The sequence below is a fragment of the Electrophorus electricus genome, chromosome 3, assembly GCF_041902795.1.
Source record: "Electrophorus electricus isolate QZ-2024a chromosome 3, ASM4190279v1, whole genome shotgun sequence".
In the NCBI taxonomy this organism is placed as follows: domain Eukaryota; kingdom Metazoa; phylum Chordata; class Actinopteri; order Gymnotiformes; family Gymnotidae; genus Electrophorus; species Electrophorus electricus.
The window spans coordinates 31824405-31847314 of NC_137499.1; the positions used below are offsets into that span (position 1 = coordinate 31824405).

The following is a 22910-nucleotide window of genomic DNA, read 5'->3' on the forward strand; positions in this document are numbered from 1 at the left end:
CTTAAAGAACCACTAGCCAGCCATTCATTATAAGCCCTGTTGTGCCTTTCTGTCACGGAACGCCCGCCTTCCACTGATCACGTGGTAGGGCCCGCTGCATGTAGTGGGAGGTTCTTCGCTGACTGTCCCATTTGTAACCACGCCTATATTGTTAAGCATACACCTGCATGTCTTTAGTCTTGTCACATTTGTATGTATTTAAACCCTTGTTGTTAGTTAGTGATCATGGTCGTGCTCATGGGGTCCTTGGTATGATGTATGTGTGTGAAACTGAAACACAACGACAGTGGGCAAATAGTGAACGATACAGGTTTAGTAAAGCGTGATGCTAGCGCAGGCAGCTCACAAACAACACAGGACAGAGAGTTGTTCTTGTTTGCCGTATGTGTGTTCACCGTCAGTGTTATATGTGAGTGCTGGTGTCTGTATCGGTTGTTAATAAACATTTGTCTCCATCGAGCGAGTCTGTATGTTCTTGCCCAGCGGCACTCGGGCCGTTACAGAATGACTGACCACAGCAGGATGCCTACTCACTCTACGGGAAAGGGACCTCCTATAGGGAAGTGCATAAGGGCATCCCAAACTGCTGCCGGGATCCCTGGATATTGGGGAGAGGACCGGTGCTTCATATCGGTGTGTGATTGTTAAAGCTGAGCTTGAGCTAAGCTATACCAAGTGTCCTTGCGTCTGAGAAAAGTGCTACATAAATGTTAATTATAATAAATGAACATGCATGGAGAAGCTCTGTGTTCGTTACTACGCCAGTGGAGGAGGGGAACTTCCCCCTGGAATTTCTTGGGGGGGGGGGGGGGGGTCTAGGACTACCACGCCAGGACCTCGGAGAACCTAGGGGTTCCACAGGGACCGCGGTTAAGGTGGTTAGTGGAGCCGGCTAGGTCCCTGGGCTAGCAGGGATAATGCCTATATTATTTCTCTTCTGTGGAAAGGCCGAAGATACGGGAAGGGTCCGCCCAAAGCCCAGGAGGTGCACTGCCTTTTGGACGGCTGGTAAAAGGAGGACCGTAATGAGCAGCACGTTCGGAGCCAGTGTCCAGTGGTGGCCAAGGACACGCCTCCTGTGCTTCCAGCGGGTGCTGCGTTGAAGCGCCTTTCATGTGTCTATAGGCGCATAGGTTTGTGTGTATTGGGGCCTTTTGTATGTACAGGGCGTCGATATATTGTTGTGCGGAGCGTACCGAACTGCTCTGGGAGAGGCACGGACTCTGCCTTTCTCCCTCATGAATTGAGTCCTCCCTTGTTGGCGGCTCCTAGCCCGCCTTGTGTTGGGTGGGTACCAGGCTTTTTTGTGGGGCTGCCCTGGCCGCGTCGGCAGCCGCGCCCCTTGGGAGTGGGTACTGTTACGAAACACTCCCCTTCCACTGGTCACGTGGTATGGCCTGCCACCTGCAGTGGAAGGTCTTCGTTTACTGTCTCATTCGTAACCACGCCTATGTTTAGCACACACCTGCATCTGTTTACTCTTGTTAAACATGAAGGTTAGGTTTATTGGTTACTCTAAATTGTCTTGTATAAATGCGACCTGTGTGTGCGTGTGTGAATGTTCGTAACCACGCCTATGTTTAGTACACACCTGCATCTGTTTACTCTTGTCACGTTTGTATGTATGTAAACCCTTGTTTAGTGTATGCATTATTGTCAGTAATTGATCATGTTCGTTTTCACGTTGTCCTTGTTTGCCGTATGTGTGTTCATAGCCACAGTGTGTGTTATACGTGAGTGCCGGTGTCTGCATCGTATGTCAATAAACGTTTGTCTCCGTCGAGCAACTCTGTGCGTCCTTACCCAGCGGCAATCGGCCGTTTACACTTTCACTGTTGATCTCTGTATTATATTCAACAGTATATGTTAGCATTTGTGCCCTTCTCCAGAGATATGGAAATGGTTTACTGAAAGTGGTCCTTGAGGTGTGGACTGGTCACAGTGAACACTGTAATATTGGGTAAATATACAAAAAAAAGGGCAACCATAAACACAGAGGATGAAAAGGGTGAAATTAACAGTAGCACAATTCTACAGGCATGCTCTGAGAAACAGCTTCGAAGGACACATTAAGTGTGCCAAGTAAAATTTTTAATGGCAATGAACATTGAGCTTACCCATGCATATTCAATTTATTATTATTATTAACATTGATGTAGCCCCTTTCCCAGACTCAAGGACACTTTATAGAGAGATATCAGCTTTTACAATCACTCACACACTGGTGTGAAGCAGCAGTTAATTTGTGCACAATGTACTCTATTGGAAACCACAGCCCCCTGGGGGACTGCACTAGGAAAGGGGAGGAGGTTAAGACCAGGACAGAGCTCCATCCATCACTGGACATACATGCACACACATATACATACACATAGGTCGCATTTATACACGACAGTTTAGAGTAACCAATCAACCTAACCTCCATGTTTAACAAGAGTAAACAGATGCAGGTGTGTGCTAAACATAGGCGTGGTTACGAACGAGACAGACCTCCCACTGCAGGTGGCAGGCCATACCAGGTGACCAGTGAAAGGGGAGTGTTCCGTGACAGTACCCACTCCCAAGGGGCACAACTCCTGACGTGGCCAGGCCAGCCCCACGACAAAGCCTGGTGCCCACCCAACACAAGGCGGGCTAGGAGCTACCAACAAGGGAGGACTCAATTCATGAGGGGGAAAGGCGGAGTCCGTGCCTCTCCCAGAGCAGTCCGGTACGCTCCGCACAACAATGTATCGATGCACATGTACACACCAAAGGCCCAAGTGCACGCAAACCTATGCACCTATAGACACACATGAAAGGCGCTTCAACGCAGCACCCGCTGGAAGCACAAGAGGCGTGTCCTTGGCCCCCACTGGACACGCTGAGAGGCACATACGCCCTGGCTCCAAACGTGCTACTCATTACGGTCCTCCTTTTACCAGCCGCCCCAAGAGGCAGTGCACCTCCTGGCCTTTGGGCGGATCCTTTCAGCACTTTTGGCTTTTCCACAGAAGAGAAAGAATATAGGCTTTATCCCCGCTAGCCCAGGGACCTAGCCGGCTCCACCAACCACCTTCACCCTGGTCCCCATGGAGTCCCTCGGCTCTCAGAGGTCCTGGCTCGGTAGTCCTAGGCACTCCCAAGAAATTCCAGGGGGAGTTCCCCTCCTCTTCTGGTGTGGCAACGAATACAGAGCTTCGCCATGCATATTCATTTATTATAATTAACATTTATGTAGCACCTTTCTCAGACTCAAGGACACTTTACAGAGAGATATCAGCTTTTATAATCACTCTTACACTGATGTGAAGCAGCAGCCAATTTGTGCACAATGTACTCTCTATCGGAAACCACAGCCCCTTGGGGGACTGCACTGGGAAAGGGGAGGAGGTTAAGACCAGGACAGCGCTCCATCCATCACTGGACATACATGCACACATTCACACACACACACACACACACACACACACACACACACACACACACACACACACACACACACACACACACACAGGTCGCATTTATACACGACAATTTAGATCCAATCAACCTAACCTCCATGTTTTTGAACTGTGGGAGACCCTGGAGATAACCCACACAGGGAGAACATGGAAACTCCACCATTTGAGAGATATTCAGAGGAGTTCATTGCAGCATGTGGGTTTCATAGATTGTGTAGGAGTTTTTCCTTTACTCTACATAAGATTACTATATCTCATAATTATTAATCAGTCTTATTAATTAATCAGTCCTAATTTTATCAGTATCATGATTTCAATCTTATATATTTAAATCAGAACGATCAGAAATCTTAATTTCTAACTAAAGAAAATAACATTAATGATTTGATAATTGATTTTAATAAATGTGATTTCTTTTAGGTATATGCAACAACCAGAATTTGAATGATATTAAAACAGACAACAATTTCTATGTAGCTTGTGTGTGTGTGTGTGTTGTGGGGGGGGGGGGGGGGGGGGGGCTAGAGTGCTTGTACATGCCAGCATGCTTGTGTAAGCATGTGTGCGTGATGTAAGAGTAGGCAGCGTTTTAAAATGGCACCGTGTTTGAATGGCAGAACAGAGTGGTTGTTAATGACCTCAGCTGATGTTGGTCTAGCTGATAGCAGAGAAAAGAGGAAAGATATAGCTTAATTTTCTACATGCACAAATCTTTAGGTTAGATGATCTGAACAAAGATGGTTCAACCAAAAGCACAAAAACATTAAAAGAGTGTTTAACTGTAAGAAATACATTTTTAAAAATAACTACACTAAATTGTGCTGTCACAGTTGACCCCTCCTAGCTTCTCTGTCTGATGGTTTCCCTGTCTCATGTCATTGTTTTGCTTTACTTCTTTGTTGTGGTTCTGTTCCTTTTTAATTTTCTCCGCCCTTCACGAGTTGCACCTGTGTCTTGTTGCATAATCTTAGTACATGTATTTAAACCCTGCCTTGTTGCCTGTGTGTTTGCTGGTTGTTGGGTTAAATCTTAGCTAATGTTTGTGTGATTCCTAGCCACTATTCATATTTCAAGCCTCATGGTTCCTGCTTGTATTCTCTAATGTTTAGTGTTCGTTCTTATCGTTACTTTTATTTTTGTTATAGCATGCATCCCCTATTTGTCATCGTGTTTTGTTTCTTTCTGCTTATTATGTATTTCCAGACCCTATGCATCAGCTTATTGACCCTGTACTGAACTAACAACTCTGGTTGTGGATTTGTCCTTAATAAATCTCTCTCTTCTCAGCGTATGTGTCATGATCACTCCATGTTACATATGCACTTTAACACAGCAAATAATTCATTTTCCATTGATGATTCTGCATGTTATGAAACAGCCATTATACTTATATGAAGTGGCTGGGATTGTTCAGTTATGTTGTGCTAAATCTGTTTTAAACACTGATGCCTCCATGTTAAGGACCCACTCTATGGAGTATATAAATTTGTTCATTTGAGGACTACACAGCAGTTTGAGTCTACATCTCATCTAAGCTACAACATTGCAATGTATCAAACTAATTTTAATTCGAATGAATTCTAATTCTAATTAAAAAGGTCATCATAAAATTTGCAATGTTTATATATATATATATATATATATATATATATATATATATATATATATATATATATATATATATATATATATATATATATATATATATACACACACACACCTGAGCTATGGATTTCCAGGAATAGAGGAACATAAAGAAAAAGAATATATCCAGTAAATAAAGATAACATTGAAATAGGTGTTAAAAATGGCAACTACCAAATTAAATCTAATATTGTTTCTTATGTGTACTCTCACATGTGTGAGTGCTGATAAATAAATGTAACCAAATATAACCAGGAAGGTAATCCTATTCTTTCTAAATGCTGCCTCCTCTAACTTGTTTTCTTTTTTAAAATTTATTTATTGCACCACATTTTCTTTTCTTTCATAAAAGCAAAAATAAATAAATGTATGGGTGTAGGAAGACCCCTTTTATGAAGCATCAGGGTTCCATCCAGTTTGTATATTACATTTTTATTTCTAATTTTGATTCTGATAACCCTTCATAGGGTAATATGTGATAAGGGGTTTGATCATTACATTGCAAACGGATCGTTGTCCACGCATATCAGATCCATCATTTATATATTATATTTTATCAAAAAAAAAAAAAAAATTAAGTAATACATTTTAAACAAATGGTAACGTATAGTATATATCTATCTCTGTGTAACTAAAGTGTCAATATTAATATACTATTATATATAATATACAATATGACATATGCAAATGTAGTTATTGAATTTTAATTTCTAGCCCAAAATTCAAACATAAGAATACTGTCATTTTCAAATGATATGTTTATTTTAATTCAGATATGTTTCCATAGAAAAATGTTTTTTGGAAACGCTCCTTTAATAGATGACGTAGTCTTGCTGAGTTTCCAGTTTGCATGTTCACTGGGTAAACGCCTCTAAAGCGTCAAAAAGAAAGAGGACGATTGGTTTTGGAGTCGTCAGGTATCCTAAAGAAACCCATACTTAACTCATAGACAATATGGAATTTTTAACAGGAAATCCTTTTTCTACACCAGTAGGTCAACGTATAGGTGAGTGCGGAAGTTAAATATCTAAGAAAATGAGAATTTGAACGTTAACGCTTCGAACCTGTTGCATTCGATATTAGCCTGTGTACAGAGTACCAAGTGACGCCAATATTGTCATAAAACATTAATTTGTTATCCTACTAAGAGAGAAGGCAAGAATAAAAATGGGCTGTTCGTGTGTTAATGCAGTCTAATCGTACATATGTATTAAAATATACCGGATAATGCCTTTTTTTTTTTTTTAAGATTGACGGCGAAGTAATTAAGTCCAGACTGGCACATTAAAGGTTCAATCCCATTGAGAAGGCAGGTTGGCATATCATGACTTGCTTCATTATAGCAGTCAAATAGAGGCGGATAGGGAATTTGCCTGTTTATGCTGCCTCAGGGTTGATTTATAAGTTTAGAATGTTGCCCAGTTGCTTGATTTACTGGAAACTAAATAATATAGTTTTTTTTTTTTCATCGATTAGCTGTGTCACGATGTTTTTGCAGTGATAAAGGTGTGTTAGCCTGTATGTGTGTTGCTATTCTGCTTACAACCTATCAATAGTTATTCCTACCTTGAATCATGGTTATTCATTTCTACATTTCATTAGTCCAATTAAAAAAAGACACAGTATTTAGTGTCATTCATGATGAAAACGCAAGGCACTCCTAGACAGCCTAGTCAGGTTTTTAGTGTTCTGCACCCCACCTACATTCCAGCGACATTTTCTCCTTTTGGTGGAACAGGAGAACATTTTATTTGCCTGAATAAATGTGTGTGTGTGCCAAGGCAGGTGAAAGTCACCCAAAACAATAGCAGAGTGTGTGCCAGCCTTAACAAAGAATTAACATGCACAGGTTAAAAATCTGGATCCTGATTTCCAAAAGCCTAAGCAACTGAAATGTTAAAGTTGCTTTAAGCCTTTTGTTTGGGAGTTGGCCTTTGGATGTGATCTGAGGGTAGTGTTGCCCTACCAAAATTCTTGGCCTTTATCGAAGAATCCATTGTAATTGACTTATATCAATCATTTTTTGTAAATACTATGTGGTATAAAATCTAGCAGACTAAAATGCTGAAATGTATTCTTCACTGTGTAATAACAAATTCTCAGATTAGTTTGTAGTACCTGTTTGGCTTATGGATGTTTTAAAGGGCAATGTGTGAAACCGTGAAATCCAGTCTCCTTAGGACCTGCAGTGCTCATTGCTCTGTTCCTTCTAGATGAAGTCTGTCCAGTCTTTCTGGGTTAGCTATTATTTTGTCAACAACTGGTTCAATGTTTTTTCAAGGTTACAGCAACAGCTCCGATGAGAAGTAAGGTGATATTATGCTGGCATAATAGATGGCCTATGTAGAACAGATACCTGTTGAGCTTTCACTGATGCCCTTGGGTGAATGCTGCTCCAGTATTCCTCTGTTGTTCACTGTAAATTGAGCGTTATTTTGTACTTCCTCAAGTCATAAGGTCATTTCTGTACTTTGTATTGTCTACTCTCTCAGTCAATAGGGTTATTTTACTAGTCTATAATTATAGCATGCACCTGTAAATTTGTCTTTTTACATATGTTTTCTACATTGTGCTTATTTTGATATTTTTTGATGGACACTGTGTGCGTGTGTGTGTGTGTGTGTGTGTGTGTGTGTGTGTGTGTGTGTGTCTGTCTGTCTGTCTGTCTGTCTGTCTGTTAGAACATGCTACTAGCCCGACTCTGCAATCAGAGGACTGGGGACTCAACATGGAGATCTGTGACATCATCAATGAGACAGAGGATGGGTATGTGTTGTTTATATTACCACACAAGTGTTCGTTCATTTTCGGTTTCTAATGTTTATATAGACATAGATTATTATAACTTTACAACATCTTAAAAATGTTGCATTATGTTGTTAAGTAGTTCTTACATTTGGTCTGTGGTTATAGCATTTTATGACATTTGTATTAATGTTACATAACTATTTCAGAGCTAAAGATGCAGTCAGAGCAATAAAGAAGAGAATTGTGGGGAATAAGAATTGTAGAGAGGTCATGCTGGCTTTGAGTGTGAGTTGATCACTATGTGTCTGTAGTAGTGTCCACTTTCTCTCTTTAATCCCCTTTACATCTCTGATGTGTTTTACAGTTATCTAGTTAGTATGGGTTCTGACTGAACCCCTTGAGTTTTGTGTCTTATTAAAAGCTCCTTTTACCTTGTTGATATCTCAGGTTCTGGAGGCCTGTGTAAAGAATTGTGGCCACAGGTTCCATGTCCTAGTGTCGTCTAGAGAGTTTGTGGAAGGGGTTTTGGTTCGAACTATTTTACCGAAAAATGACCCTCCTCTTGTTCTTCATGACAGAGTACTGACTATTATACAGGTAAGAAGAACTATAGTCAGTCAAATTGGTTGTTTGAAAGTTGAAAGAATGCTGGTTGTCTTATCATCTAGTGTTGTTACTATTGTGTGGTTAATATGTTAGTCAAGGTATTGGGTGTGTGCTCAGATCTCTCTGTCTTTCTCTGTCTGTCTCTGCCTCTCTCTTTCACCCTCTCCCCCTCTTTCTATCTTTCTCTCTCTCCTTGTCTCTCTGTCTGTCCCTCTCTCTCTCTCTCAATCCTCTCTGTCTCTCGCACTAGGCCTGGGCAGATGCATTCCGTAGTTCTCCAGATTTAACAGGTGTAGTTTTTGTGTATGAAGATCTCAGGAGGAAAGGACTGGATTTTCCAGTGACTGAGCTGTACAGTTGTTCCCCAATACACACACCAGTCAAGGTATAAGCAATAACAAGGTAGCTTGCAAACAAATCACAAATGAAGGATCACAAATGAAGTTTGCATTTTACCATCAAAGCCCTGTCCTTTGGCTGGCTTATGAACCTCTTATTATCCCAGGTGTTGTCTTTGACTCTCTAAACCCTGTAGCCTGGTGATGACTAGCAGAGGAAGGGCTGGGCCACGTTGAGTTTAGATCGCTCTCAAAACGTCTTTCTAATTGTAATTAATTAGTCTGAACCTCAATAAAATGATTACAGTTGTTTTAAAAATATAATCAAACATAAAAACATTTTAATATAAAATGTGTTGCACACATATCAAAGGCAACATGCACCACTCATTCAGGACTGTGCCTGCTTGTTTTATGAACAGTCTTCTTACAGAATACATGTTTTTCTTTGTTTCTTCTGTTTTCCCAGTTTTAATTTATCAAGGTTTTTTGCATTAGCCTGCCTATTTTTTGGATTACAGTTATGGACTATGTTGACCACTGCTGTTTTTTATAATGTTGATTCTTGGATTAGCTCTAATAAAAGTACTCTCCATGTGTGTCCAAACACCTCCGGCTACCCGGTTTACATCAGGAAAACCACTCTCTACTCTGTGCCTATTTTTCAACCAGCGTGTTCTTGATGGTGGGTCCTCTATAACTGCATATGAAGCATCCCTCTCTCCAAGCCACCAAGCCCAGGCCTTCCAGAATACACCACCCACACAGAATGCAGAAGACCCTTTAACTTTTTCACTTGAGCAGGTAACCCATAAACATCCATTGAACTGAGACAAGCCCTCAGTTTATATTGTAACATCATTAGCCTCTGTGCTTAACATTATTTTAAAAGGGAAAAAATTATGAACAGCTACAGTAGATTTATTTGAATACAGGTGTTTTGAGGAATGTGTTTTGTGGTAGAGCAGCAGACTATATGATGGCCAGGAGGCCAAGGTGTATGCTCTCATGCTCTTTGTTCCAAATGTCCCTTGTACCATTCTGGCATTGTACCATCTTAGGTTTCTGCCCCTATGATAGTGAAGCTTTGGGCTCATTTGGCTGAGATCTTCTGAGAGCTTCTTGCTTATCCACAGCATCTAAAATAGATGGCTGTCATTTTGTTTCCTGGGCCAGTGTATAGAAGCAATGGCAGAGGCTTGGGCTGCTCTATGATAATTATGACAATTAAATAATTGCCTAATCAAGTCATGATTACATACTATTTCCATCAATTTGAATTTTTTTGTCATATGAGGGCAGTGTTGGTACTCAATGCAGGTGAAGAAGTTAAGAGCTGACCTGGAAGTAGCTCGCAGTGACCTAAAGGTGATGACAGACATAATGACTCAAATGGATCCTGGATGCATTCAAAAAGCTGATACAGAATTCCTGCAGGTGAGAGAACATAAGCCTTTCTTGGGTTATTGTGCGCACACACACACAAACATTTGCTGATTCTATTTTTATATCAAAGAATGTAGATGAAACTTCATTAAGCCTCTCTGTTTTTCCTGCCCTCGTCAGTAGCAGTTGTACTCCAAGTGTAGGGCGACACAGAGCCAGGTAGTGCGCCTCATCCCCAAAGTAACTGACGAGAAGCTGATGGAGGAGCTGCTGGTGTCCAATGATGACATGAATGCAGTCTTTGCCCAGTATCACAGGTTAGGGGCTTTTTGAAGAGCTGACCTTATTGGTCTGCGGTTATGAGGCTATAGGTGGGATTTCGAGGGACACTGCATGGATATATTTTATTTTCAATTACAATGATATCCATTGAGAAAAAAATAGGAATGGATTCTGTTACATACCAATAAAGATGTTAAAAGTTTAATGGCTCTAACTTTTTAAAAATGATATTATTATGACTCATTGAAAATATGTTATCATACCTTATAAATGCTAATGATTGATTGATGAAACCTGTGCTGCCTGGTAATAGTCCAGTTTTTGTGTTTCTCAGTTTTGAGATACTTCACAAACAGAGCAATGGACAACTGGTAAGGAAATTTTATTTAATATTTGTATTCCTTTTTGTTCACTATTCAGGATTGTTTTGTTATACATATTGCTAATACTCATTTTAAATTAGAGTCCGACCAATGGCAGCCTTATTGACCTCAGCCCTGGCACTAACTTGCACAACCAATCAAAGCAAACAACATCGTTGCATAGGCCCATAAGTCCAATGGTCACCTCCCTATCCAATCAGATGGCCACCCTAAGTAAGTGTCAATAATTAGCTTTAAGCCCAGATATTGCTTTTGAAGCCCTTGTTTTAAACCGCCATTTATTTTACATGACATTTGCAAATTAATTTTATGATGATGATCTGCAGGCACAAATGCAGAAGACTGCAGTCAAAAGCAAAGATACTCTTTGAGGGGACACCATAAAGGGTAGGGCTGTGTATTACTTTGGAGGAAACGTATGAAAATTATGAGAAAAAAAACATTGTTTACCTTCTCAATCAAATCACAGAGAGAGCAGGACAATTATGAGAAATAATGTGATTAGACAAAACATGTAATAATAATTAAATTTCTGTGTGTGTGCGTGTGCGTGTGTGTGTGTGTGTCTCAGGGACAGTCTGGAGAACGCAGCACTTGTGGGACTGACTGCAGCACCTACTAATTTACAGTGTGCTGGAGGGGTAAATGGCTCTGAATTATTTATTGCTAAAGAAAAAATATTGTGTACAAAATAGACCTTTCATACTTAAAAGCTTATTTGTCATGTGAATCTAGTACTTTTGTGTGGACTGTTAGCATATTTAGATTGCCTGAATGCAAGTAACATCAGTCAACCCTGTTTGTTCCAAGAATGCAGAATTAATTAGTGTAGTTGACTCTTTGTCGCTGCCTAATAGCATTTATGTATGTCAGTCATTGAACAACCTGTCTGTCTGTGTGAAGGATGACAATCCAGACTCCACCCTCCTTGGCGCTTCACCTCAGTTTTATTGGATGGTGGAAAAGGGAATGGTGGGTGTAAATGGACAGCAAGGCAGTTCTACTGGCTGAGCTTACCTGTCTGCACAGGGCTATTATTTATGTGTATCTTTTTAGCAGTGTGAATGAGTGAATGTGTTGTTATTACTGAATGAATGTGTATGTGTGCTGGGTGGCAGGTGGCAGTTCTTTCTTATTCATCTGCATTTGCCCAGCTCATAACATGACAATGGTGGCTTAATTTTTCACAAAGAATGAGTCTTAACGGTTTGCCCTCATTCCTCAGATTCCTGTCAGTCACAGTGGAGTGATGGATGATATCAAGCAATGGCTTAATGAAGATGATGTGAGTTTCAGTTACATATAATTACCTCATACACTCAAATTTCTTGGAGAGATAATAGTATAATTTACAAACAGATTTAATGTAAAAATAACCCTCAACAGCCTGCCTAAACATACGCTGCTTTACACACCCAGATGTTAGTTTATGCCCCTCTTATTCATACTTTGTCTCATCCAAAAAATTGGACAAGTGGTTCTTAAAGTGACATTTCAGACATGATGTATTCATTATTTGTACCTGTAAAATCCTAAAACATGAAAAGAATTCCACTAAAATATATAAAATATGGAATTTAACAAAATGTGGTCTTTTAAACCACAGTAATAACTGCAGAAACATTAGTAATCACAAAAACGTAATACTTGTTTTGTTTGGGGGGGGGGGGGTAACTCCCCCACACTTTTAAAATTTCAGTATTTATAAATGAGTGGGCTGAGAAAGATGAGTGGGCTGTCAGTGGGTCTTTTTAACACTGTGCCACAGATCACACTTGATCTCATTTTTACAGAGGTCTAGATACCTCCATTAGTTGTTCATTATTCTAGTTTATGTCATATTTAATGAGAGGAAAAAACATACATTAATGATTTTGTAAGGAATTGATGACAATATTTGAACATATTATTTTTAGAATAGAGCATTATTAGCAGTGGCTGGTACAAAGTTGGGGAAGCTTTGAACAAAACAAAATTAATACAGAATACTTCTGTTTTATCTTTAGTGCTTAAGGATAATGCTTGCAAACAGGAATTGAAGGAGCCACTATTTTTTGACATTTTTTTTATTTTTTAATAGATTTTTTAGATTTTGGTAAACACAACAGTTTTTTGGTGTATTTAAGTGTGTGCATTTTAACAACAGAAACCTAATTCTTGTTTCTTGTACAGGATGATGACCTGTCAGATTCTGAGGGTGTAACTAGTGAAGGTAATCAAGCTCTTTCTCCTGTGCATTCAGTCACTTTTTTAAGTTATCAAAATTAGAAGTGTTAATTGCCAGAATTATTAGACTTATAGAGTGATTACAAAGAATATGTAATTAAACAAACTAAAGCTAGTAAGCACTATCTTATTTTGCTTAACAGGAACAACAGTCTAAACAAAAAACTCGTGATCAGTAGATGTGTTGGAAAATGGCAACTTTCTTGCTTGCTTTGTCTCCTGCAGAATTCGACCGATTTTTGGCAGAGAGAGCAAAAGCAGGCGAGCGTCTTCCCTCCGTGAGAACATCATCACATGACCACAGGCCATCACACCCATAGTCTGTTACAGGAACTTGGTCATCTTCAGCTGACATCCCAAGCAAAAACCATCTGTGATATACATATTGTTTGGTTTGTATTCTTATGATTTGTATGCCCTATTTATGCTATGATTGTTGTTAAGGGGCCAAATTCATTAAACCTACCACCAGATTTAATGTCACGTTAACAGCAACAACCTTTGCTGTGCATTGCCGCCACATTTTACTGTTTGCATGATGTACTGTATTAGCGTATTTTGTCCTCATTTGCCTATGACGTTAACAATTCATAATAGAACACTGCCTAAAAAATACCACTTGAACCTGTCCGACATTAAACGTTCCAGTAAAATCCGATGTGGATTTGATAATCTTTACTCTAACAATGTTTGGTCATGCATGCAAGTCATCGACAATATTCTGCACATGCACCAACTTGGCTAATTGTAAATTTATTTTAAAGGATTTTTTGGTATGTATGGAGTGAGCATGATGGGAAACTTTCCAACTTACATGAGCAGGATCTCTGAATGCCATGACCTTTTGCCATAAGAAATGATGCAACGTGACCATATTTTGGTTTTCAATAAAAGAGTGTGCGAGTGTGTGTGTGGGGGGATGTATACATAACCACTTTTTAATGTATTTATTAGATTTACAGGACTGAAAACTAATAGTCAGATGGTTGCCAGTTCAAGCCCAACCTTTGACAAGTTGCTACTGTTCAGCCCCTGAGCAAGGCCCTTAAATGCTCACTTGCTCAAGTTGTACTCATCCATGATTGTAAGTTGCTTTGTATAAAAGCATCAGCTAAATGTCATAGACAAATAGATGGGGTGGATCTTTAATATGTATATAGACTAATTTATAACAATATTCCCACCTAACAGTTAAAGTGTGAAAAAAATCAAAGTATGACATTAATGAAAGTGAGATTTTTATTTCTGCCCCCCTTTTCTAATGACCTTTTAATTATGGCTTTATGTGACTGTTATAATCTAGCTCAAATTGGAGTAAAGGTAATTAAAGGTAATGCATATTATGAATTTTAAATCTTCTGTTGATCTTGACTTTATGGTTCTGGTACTGATGCTGTGATATGCTCTAGTTTACTAGACTGTTATAAATCGTTTGCAGCAGGCATGTTTAAGAAACAGTGATACCTGGAACTCATTTGCTTCTTGTAGTGTAAAGTGCATTACTTAGACAGGTATAATATTTAAAATCTTAGCTATTCAATTAGCTATATGATAGGGATTCACAATGAAGGACATAAAAATAGAAGTCATGTTTTCAGTTGCATTTGATAGTGTTGCTTTAAAGCATTGAGGCTTGCTAAGGATGCCCCATGCATGTTCAGCTCATCTAATCTATCATATCAACCTGGAGGCTAGGTTTTTTTTTTATCATCTGTGGTATAGAAGCTAAGAAGGTCCAAACAGGTTGCCAGCAATTTTTTTCCCAGTGCCCACTTTTAATACTTTTGCACAAATAAGCTATTCTGTTATAAATAAAGACAGTGGCAAGTGGTTACATTCATTATTTTATGCTCTGGATGCATGTGATGTTCTAAAATATCACAATAACATATTACAGTAAATGAATAAAATGTCCAACAATATTTATTTTACTGTGCTGATTTGCATAATTTCCCCCCACTCCCATTTACACCTGTCCTCACTAGCAGTGACTGACACAAGTAGCGCTGTGGACTTTATATGCACTTCCTTTGCTGGTTAAGACTATGATTTATTTTGAGCGCATTCAAAATGATGCTTAGGTGTAACATCGTTTCTGGACATTAATATCCTCCAGGGGGCAGTAACATCACATTTGCAAATTAAATATTTGTTTTTGTTTGTGCTGCAATTTTAGAAACGACGTGGTGAGTTTTGAGAGTTTTGCATTAATTTTAATCTGTCAGTAAAGATACTTAAATTAAAGCAGTAATTGAGGAATTCTGATCAGCTATACTTGTTAAACCTCACTGGGCTTTAGTTATGTCTCTTAAGGTTATTACACCGTGTGATCCAGTTCACTTATCAAAAAGGTCTAAATAGCAAAAACATGCCAAATATGTTATGAATGTTGTGGTAGACTGTTCACTTACTGAAGAAGAGACTATCTAGCATCTATTTTAGCCTATATGCTCATAATAAGCTAAATTAATTTAAAAAATACAATCTTTAGAACAACAGATCTGGGTACAAAATAATCTAAATTTACAAAGGGGTAAAGTCATTAGCCATCTATCTGCCATGACTCTGACTTAATAAGCAATTCGATGCACACAACCTAAATACAGCCTAAATAAATTACAAATAAAAAGTAAAACATCTTATAATTGCTTGAACGCTAGCCTACCTGTCTACATAGGAACCCAATATTTTGTCCCCTGTTGTTACATTCAAAACTGACCCCCACAATGGGAAGAGTACTTGCAGCCGAAAGGGGATTTCGCTAGTCGCCAAAGGCATACTTTTAAGTAATTCCCGGTTACACATACATTTATGTAGTTATTATTCTAAGGTTATTTTGCCAGTTCAACGTGTAAAGACTATTTTAGGAATAGAATCATTTTGTTTATGTAATTGTTATTACTGCTACCTACATAGCGTAACTAACTAGCTGGTTAGCTAGCTAGCAAACAACACGCAACAATTTGATGAGGGCAAGCACAATCGTTCTAGCTAACTAGCTAGGTAGCTAACCTAGCTAGGTTGTTTGGGATTGAACGCTCTCCCCACACATACATATATAGCTATATGTATATTTGACCTGTTCGTATGAAAGTTAAGTGGTAGCTAGCTAACTAACGTTAGTTGAATTATGTCAACGACGTCTTTGGATAAAGAACTGCAAGAGCGGTTAAGAGAGGCAAGTGCCATCGGAGACATTGATGAAGTACGGACTTTAGTCGAGAGCGGAGTTAACATCAACTCTCAAAATGAAATCAATGGCTGGTATGTCTAGAAAGGTCTATCAGTTGTGTACTGAAATAATTTTGTTCTTTGATCAAATGTTTTCCCAAATAAGTTAATAGCTACACCGTAAGCCTAGACCTTCTTATCCGTAATGGCTAGCTAATTCTCCTCAGCTACCCCCTAAAAATAGCAAAATGTATATCGTTATCTAGCTAGCTCGTAGCTGTAATTCAGAGTATGCGTTTTGGTGGTACGCGTAGTAGAATATAGTGCAATAGCTTTTGGTTTTCAAATTAAATCGCTTGACAGCTCCTACCTGGATTTGTATATAAAACATTGCACGAGTCCCTTCTCACTGCTGATTATTTGGGATCATGAATTTCATGAACTTTGTGATGTTATGGTTGTTGGAAATGTGTCTGCTTCCTGTTGCTGTTCCTCTTAGAGATTTAAGACCATGAAAATCTGATCTGTCACGTGGTGTGTTTAAGTTAACACCAAATCCTTAAGGTAGTCGTCAATACCTTTAATTTTTATTTGTTTGTTTATTTTCACCAGGACTTGCTTGCATTGGGCATGCAAGAGAAACCACAAACATGTAGTGGCATATCTTCTGAATTCTGGGGCTGACAAAGAAATTCTTACTGCAAAAGATGAGTTAGCTGTTCAGTTGACCTCCAAACCTGAGATTAGAAGACTACTTGGTGGTATGTCTAAAGATGAAAAAGCTTCCTTGTATTTAATTTTCTGTATTCTTTGTTAATTACAAAAAGTTAAAGAAACCAGGAATCGCGACGTTTTTTGTCAATTTTCTGTCTAATAGTCATAGCTTATTAATGTTTGAATCTCTCTACAGTGGAGGAGGAGAATATGCCTGAGGTAAAGGAACCAGACCTGCCAATCATTCCGAACTATTTATCCAACCCACCCTTCTTGTATGGCAAGATGGATGCGGATGACCTAAGTCTAGTGCGACACATCTCCCAGAATGGCACTAGCAACCATTTAGAAGCAGTGGACTCTGAGCCAGCAACCTTGTCCCCCACACAAGAACAGCAGCAGCCCCCCCAGCAACAGCCCCAAAGCCTGTCCTACATGTCTGTGGTAGAGCAGAATGGCATTGTGCCAAGCCCAGTAGTTAATGGGCCCCTGTCCATGGAGATGTCCCCAGAGGCCCACCATGGCAACCACGGTGAATATTCCCACAATCACGCCATTGCCCCAAATGGGCCTGTGTGCCCCCCCCTGTCCTCATCAGGCTCAGGCACGAACCAGACGTCTGTTTCTAACCCCACGGTTACCCGGCAGCAGTCTTTCCCTCAGCAGCTGAACTGCTCACAGCCTGCCTTCCAGCCCTTTTTTTTCACCAGCACCTTTCCAGTCAACGTGCAGGGTATGTGAAATGGGTGTCTGTTTGGAACCCAAAAGATTGACTTGTGCAAAGTCCAAACCATAATGCTGTAATTATTGTAGAAAGTATACACTTTTGCTGCTCTTATATAAATTTGCTGAATTAATAACTTAATAAATGTTGAGTTTTTTCCCCCCTCTCTGTTTCTCTTTGGAAACGCATAATGTATTTCCTTCTCTTTCTCTCTCACTCACTCTCTGCCTTAGAGCTGGTTCTGAAGGTCCGAATCCAGAACCCACATGCTAGAGAAAATGATTTCATCGAAGTGGAGCTGGATCGGCAGGAACTGACATATCGGGCACTGCTGCGTGTTTGCTGCCGTGAGCTGGACATAAGTGCCGAACATGTGGAAAAGATACGCAAACTTCCCAACACCATGCTAAGAAAGGTGGGTTGCATTTTTTTCCCTTTATATCTGTTTGTTGTCCAATTTTCATACTTGCCAATGTATGAATATGAGCCCATACGTACAGCATTTGAATGTATTGAAAGCAATATAGCCATCTTTACATTTTATATATTTTTTTCTATTCAGAGCTCTTAGTCTTTATATGGTAATTGTTGTATTTATGTTAATTTACTCACAATGGCCTCAGTAGTTAGTTATATATATTAACTGTGACTCCTCGGTATAGTTGACTTGAGTTGCAGACAGGTGAGTTGAATGCTGAAGGTTTGATAAAGCAGACAAGTAAAAACCCCAAGGGAAAAGTTCCTCTGGGCTGTCAAGCCCAGTGTCCGGATCATTAGGCTGGATAATTTTGTGGTAGGGTCAAAGTTTACTAACTTTGTCATACTTTTTGCCTCTAATGAACAGGTCCTATTCGCATTAAAGGTTATGCATAGCCATATACTGGTGTGCAGAGTAACCATACCCAAGCTCCTACTGAATAATAAAAGTCCAGAATGATGCAAACAGCTAATTTTTCCTAATCCTGTGCTTGTGTTGACATACCAGGACAAAGATGTGGCACGGCTACAGGACTTCCAAGAGCTTGAGGTGGTGCTGGAGAAGGCAGAGAGTTTGTCTCTGTTTTCTGGAGGCCCAGGAGCACTGGCAGATAGGCCCTGCTACAATATGAAGGCCTCTAGGCTGACCTATTAGCTCTCTGCTCCACACCCAGCACAAGATGGATTGACTTGCTCCAAATTTGGGACTCTGGCCCAAAAATACCCCATTTATAGATAGTTTTAGTTCTTGAAGTCAGATGCCATTCTTCCATTTTTGTTTCTCAGTATGTATACCATGTTAGGCATATGGTTCTTGCCCTAAAGCTGTGGAGTTTGCCGATGTATGGCCTTAGCAGCCATTCAGTGAAATGTTTGCAGTCCTCATCCCACACCAAAGTCATACTAGTTAGCTTGGTTGTGTCTCTGATGCAGCTAAACAATTATTTCATGGGTCATGAGTTCATCATGCTGTAGTACCCATGGGTACTATTTGAATATTCAAATTCTTCATGTGTGCCACTGGGTTGTAGAAAGCGTTCAAATGTTATCACCCCATGCTTTTGAGCTATGCGAATTTTTGAGGTCTGCCTCACTGCTGTATGTGCTTATCGAACCACTGTGTGGTTTTGAAAACGGCTCAGAGGAAAGGGAACGTGCCCTATACCAGCACTTCCGATTGGCAATTCTGGTCAACCCCTTCATCAGCATGTTTATCCACTGTTCTCCCACTAGAGGCTAATTTACTTTGTGCATTGGCTGTGCATATGGCAAATGGGTTTGGATGATAAAAATCATTTTTAAAAGTGTGTAGTTGGCATGTGTCAGTAACATTGGGGAAGACCCTGTTTGATTGAAATCTACCAGAATGGAGCAATTTGAAATAAAAGATCAAAAGTATGTCAGAAAATTCCTTGTGCACTTTAGAAAATGCCACTGCTATCACATTACTTGTAACACATGGGCCTTTACCCGTTTGTTGAATTCCTCAATGCTGTTTAATAATCAATGCCTTTGCTGCTTCTTTAGTCACTGCAAGCCAAGAATTAGAAGAGCTGGACAAAACTCTTGGCTGAAACGCATATCCTCATGATGTTCTTTTGTAATGTCCCTTGTTCATTTTGAGCTGAATAATGTAGCAAGTTATTTCATTTTTAAAGGGGTGAAAGATAAGTTCAAACAGGATTAATTAATGTGAGCTTCCACAAACACTAACTCTCCCTATATTCTTGAAAGTTTAATTTCATAATCAGAATACGAGGGACAGAATTACTATGTTGAATATGGTTATCTGGATGTATTTTGAAAATGTTTTTATATTAAGGAAGCAGGATTCATACTGTTGTCTGGACTTCTTTCAGCATTGGCATTCAAGACACTTCTCAAAGGTCTGTAATGCTCTCCTTGGTTTACACATAACATTTGCAATAGTTCTTTATTTTATCTAAATAAAATTTCTATAAGCCAGAAAAACTAAACAAAATATACATAGTGCACATACAGATTAGGGGAAGTGTTTAATTTATATGAGAATTTCACAAATGTGTTTTGCTTCTGTGTATGGAGCAATTGTGTAGATTCTAAATGTACAAATTAGGCTTTGTGTTCATAACTGCATATAGGGAGATGGATTAAATATTAAATTGTTTACCATACATTTGATTGTTAAGTTTTATTAAACACTAATCTGAAAGAGTCACATTTTACCTGGGGCAATGGGGTTGGTAACAAATACTCTCCTAATGTACTACTTGGTTCACAGTTAGATTTAGTTTATACCCCCAACATACTGGTTTATTGTGTTATATCTTTTTTATATTTTTATTCTATAAATTTTTCTTAGCTGGACTCATTCTGTGGGAAGGGAAACTACTGAAAGGAAAATGCAGAGTATACTATAGTTAGAATGAAACCAAGCACACACTCAATACTTTCTTCTTGCTTTTTCCTCTTTCTATCTTTGCTATTCCCTTTTATAAAGACAGGAAGACATTGCAAGCTGTGGGTGCATGGTAAAAGTCATTGACCATGCATTTATATTCTGTGCTGTTTTGAAATGTATTGATGTAACTGGCTGCTTTTGCGTTTGATTTTTTCACGTTGCTTGGTTGAGGAAGCTGAACAGTGAAAACTGCTATGTTGAAATGGATCAAAAGCTTCTGACTGTAAGAATTATTTGTTTAAAACTCTTAACAGTGTACTCTAGAGGATGAATACAGTTTGACTTAACCTATGCATCCAGAGTCTGATATTGTGTATGTTTTGTGTACTTTCATATACTCTTTTTTTTTTTTCTGCGGGTATTTACTCATGCAAAAATATGTACTCTAAAAGTATACTATACTATAAAAGTATAGTAAATCTTAGAGTATTATCTACATTTTACCCTAAATTCAGTGCGATAGAGATGCAAGTACACTGGGCAACAAAATTTGAACCTTTCTATCCATCCAAAAATGAAATTGATGAACATTTATAGTACTTTTCACATTGAATCCAAATCTGCTTTTAGAATTTTTCTATCATGTATGGTGTAAATATTCCACACACACACACACACAAACACACACACATACATATACACACATATATATATATATACACACACATATATATATATATATATATATATATATATATATATATATATATATATATATATATATATATATATATATATATATATACACACAGAAAATGTGTACAAATTGTACTAATAAAATGTACAATGTTTGGGATTTGCCAATATTTGTCCTCAGAAACATCCCTCTGCAGTGTCAAGCAGTAGTCTGCCAAGATAGAGGGGGCCCACATTACTTGGTACAGCTTTTCCATAATGACAAGAGAACCAAAAAAAATGTGTGTGTATATATCAACGGCATTTAGCTGACGCTTTTATCCAAAGCGACTTAGAATTATGACTGAGTACAACTTGAGCAATTGAGGGTTAAGGGCCTTGCTCAGGGACCCAACAGTGGCAACTTGGCAGTCTCAAGTACCTTAACCACTGAGGTGGGTGGGTGTGATCGAGTGTTTTCAGAATGTCTCTCTTTTTCAATGATAGGCAGAATTAAATCCATTATATTATTATAACTACCAGGTGGTAGAGTTAAGTCCCAAGTCTGGTACCAGCCAAGGTGAATGAAGGAACGACTGGGGCACTGCAAGTTGGTAAGATCAAAATTAATAATTCGTTTACTTTCAGCAGGCATTAAGGCAACACGTTAAGTGGCCTTATACTTGAGAAAAAAAAAACATTTAAAACTTTAAGGGTTCTCCAACAGTTTTGACCAAATTTAAACAAAGTCTTACAGACAAACATGGGGTTCAGTTTATCGCAGATAGATCACAAAGGAATAGCAGTCTTAGCACCTTAACCTCTTGACTAATCACCTAAAGTGATTTAACTACAATTTATAAACAACTGTTCATTGTGCAAAATCTTTCTGGTCCTCTACTTCTCATTCAACAAGAAATAGGCAGACATTTAAGTGAGGAAGCTGACTTTGCCTTAAACTCTCAGGCACCTCTCGATGCAGAGGTCAGAGATCCTTTACAGGTTAGTGAACAAAGAGGATACATTAAAGCAACTGTTGCAAATTACTATGTGAATAAATGAGAAAACAGCACTAAAACACTGTTAAGGTGCTTTGGTATGTTACTCTTGATTCATTATTTTCAACAGACACTCATCAATAGCAGGTGATTTGTCAAATCTCAAACAGCAATCCTTTATCTTTTGAGAGTATGCACATATAAATAAACTTCATCACCATAAGATCCTGGCCAGGCTGGAAGGACTGAGTTGAATTCAAGAGTACAAGATTTACAATTTGGTCTAGGGCACCTGAAAACAGGTGTTACCAATTAGCATGGGATTGAACCTGACAACAGCATTTAAATGCTATTATTCTGCTCTGGTATGTAATTGTTTCAGCACTGTTGATTCCTTATTTTCAGTAGAGCCTGATCAATCGAGCCAAAAGCATTCAGACCCATCTCAAACAGTAAGACTGTCTTTAACCTTCTAGAGTATACAAATTTGACTAAAGCTTGTCTTAGAATATACGACGAAGGTGGGACTCGAACCCACATGTGCACAGCACAATGGATTAGCAGTCCATCGCCTTAAGTTCTCAGACACTTCGTCCTATCTTACTATTTCCAACTGCAAATTAAAAGATGAAAACATTCAGTATGCAAACCAGTATATTGATCTTGAAGGAATCGATAGCCACCGACTCAAACTCTCTTCCAAGATTGTCGTTGT

The 22910-nt window shown here is 38.9% G+C and overlaps 2 protein-coding genes across 7 annotated transcripts; both read left to right on the plus strand.

Annotated features, from left to right (window-relative positions):
• Positions 1-5956: 5956 nt before the first annotated feature.
• Positions 5957-13709, plus strand: tom1 (target of myb1 membrane trafficking protein). 4 transcript variants are annotated; one of them, XM_027003350.3, is made up of 16 exons: positions 5957-6093; positions 7769-7853; positions 8042-8120; positions 8283-8432; positions 8692-8826; positions 9452-9583; positions 10082-10216; positions 10349-10482; positions 10782-10818; positions 10911-11043; positions 11157-11217; positions 11402-11471; positions 11734-11802; positions 12056-12115; positions 13003-13042; positions 13282-13709. In XM_027003350.3, exons 1-16 carry the CDS (start codon positions 6042-6044, stop codon positions 13374-13376), a joined length of 1467 nt encoding a protein of 488 aa, XP_026859151.3. In that variant the 5' UTR covers positions 5957-6041; the 3' UTR covers positions 13377-13709. The 4 variants fall into 4 exon arrangements, with proteins under 4 accessions (XP_026859151.3, XP_035383949.2, XP_081567240.1 ...); XM_035528056.2 differs by having other exon boundaries at positions 10100-10216; XM_081711114.1 differs by lacking the exon at positions 11734-11802.
• A 2048-nt stretch (positions 13710-15757) lies between these two features.
• On the plus strand, positions 15758-20875 carry ankrd40 (ankyrin repeat domain 40). 3 transcript variants are annotated; one of them, XM_081711117.1, is made up of 6 exons: positions 15758-16320; positions 16840-16988; positions 17138-17674; positions 17899-18080; positions 19965-20028; positions 20626-20875. In XM_081711117.1, exons 1-6 carry the CDS (start codon positions 16187-16189, stop codon positions 20664-20666), a joined length of 1107 nt encoding a protein of 368 aa, XP_081567243.1. In that variant the 5' UTR covers positions 15758-16186; the 3' UTR covers positions 20667-20875. The 3 variants fall into 3 exon arrangements, 2 of the variants coding, with proteins under 2 accessions (XP_081567243.1, XP_026859188.2); XR_014122767.1 differs by having other exon boundaries at positions 15759-16320; positions 18651-20028; XM_027003387.3 differs by having other exon boundaries at positions 15759-16320; positions 18651-20875.
• The last annotated feature ends 2035 nt before the right edge of the window (positions 20876-22910 follow it).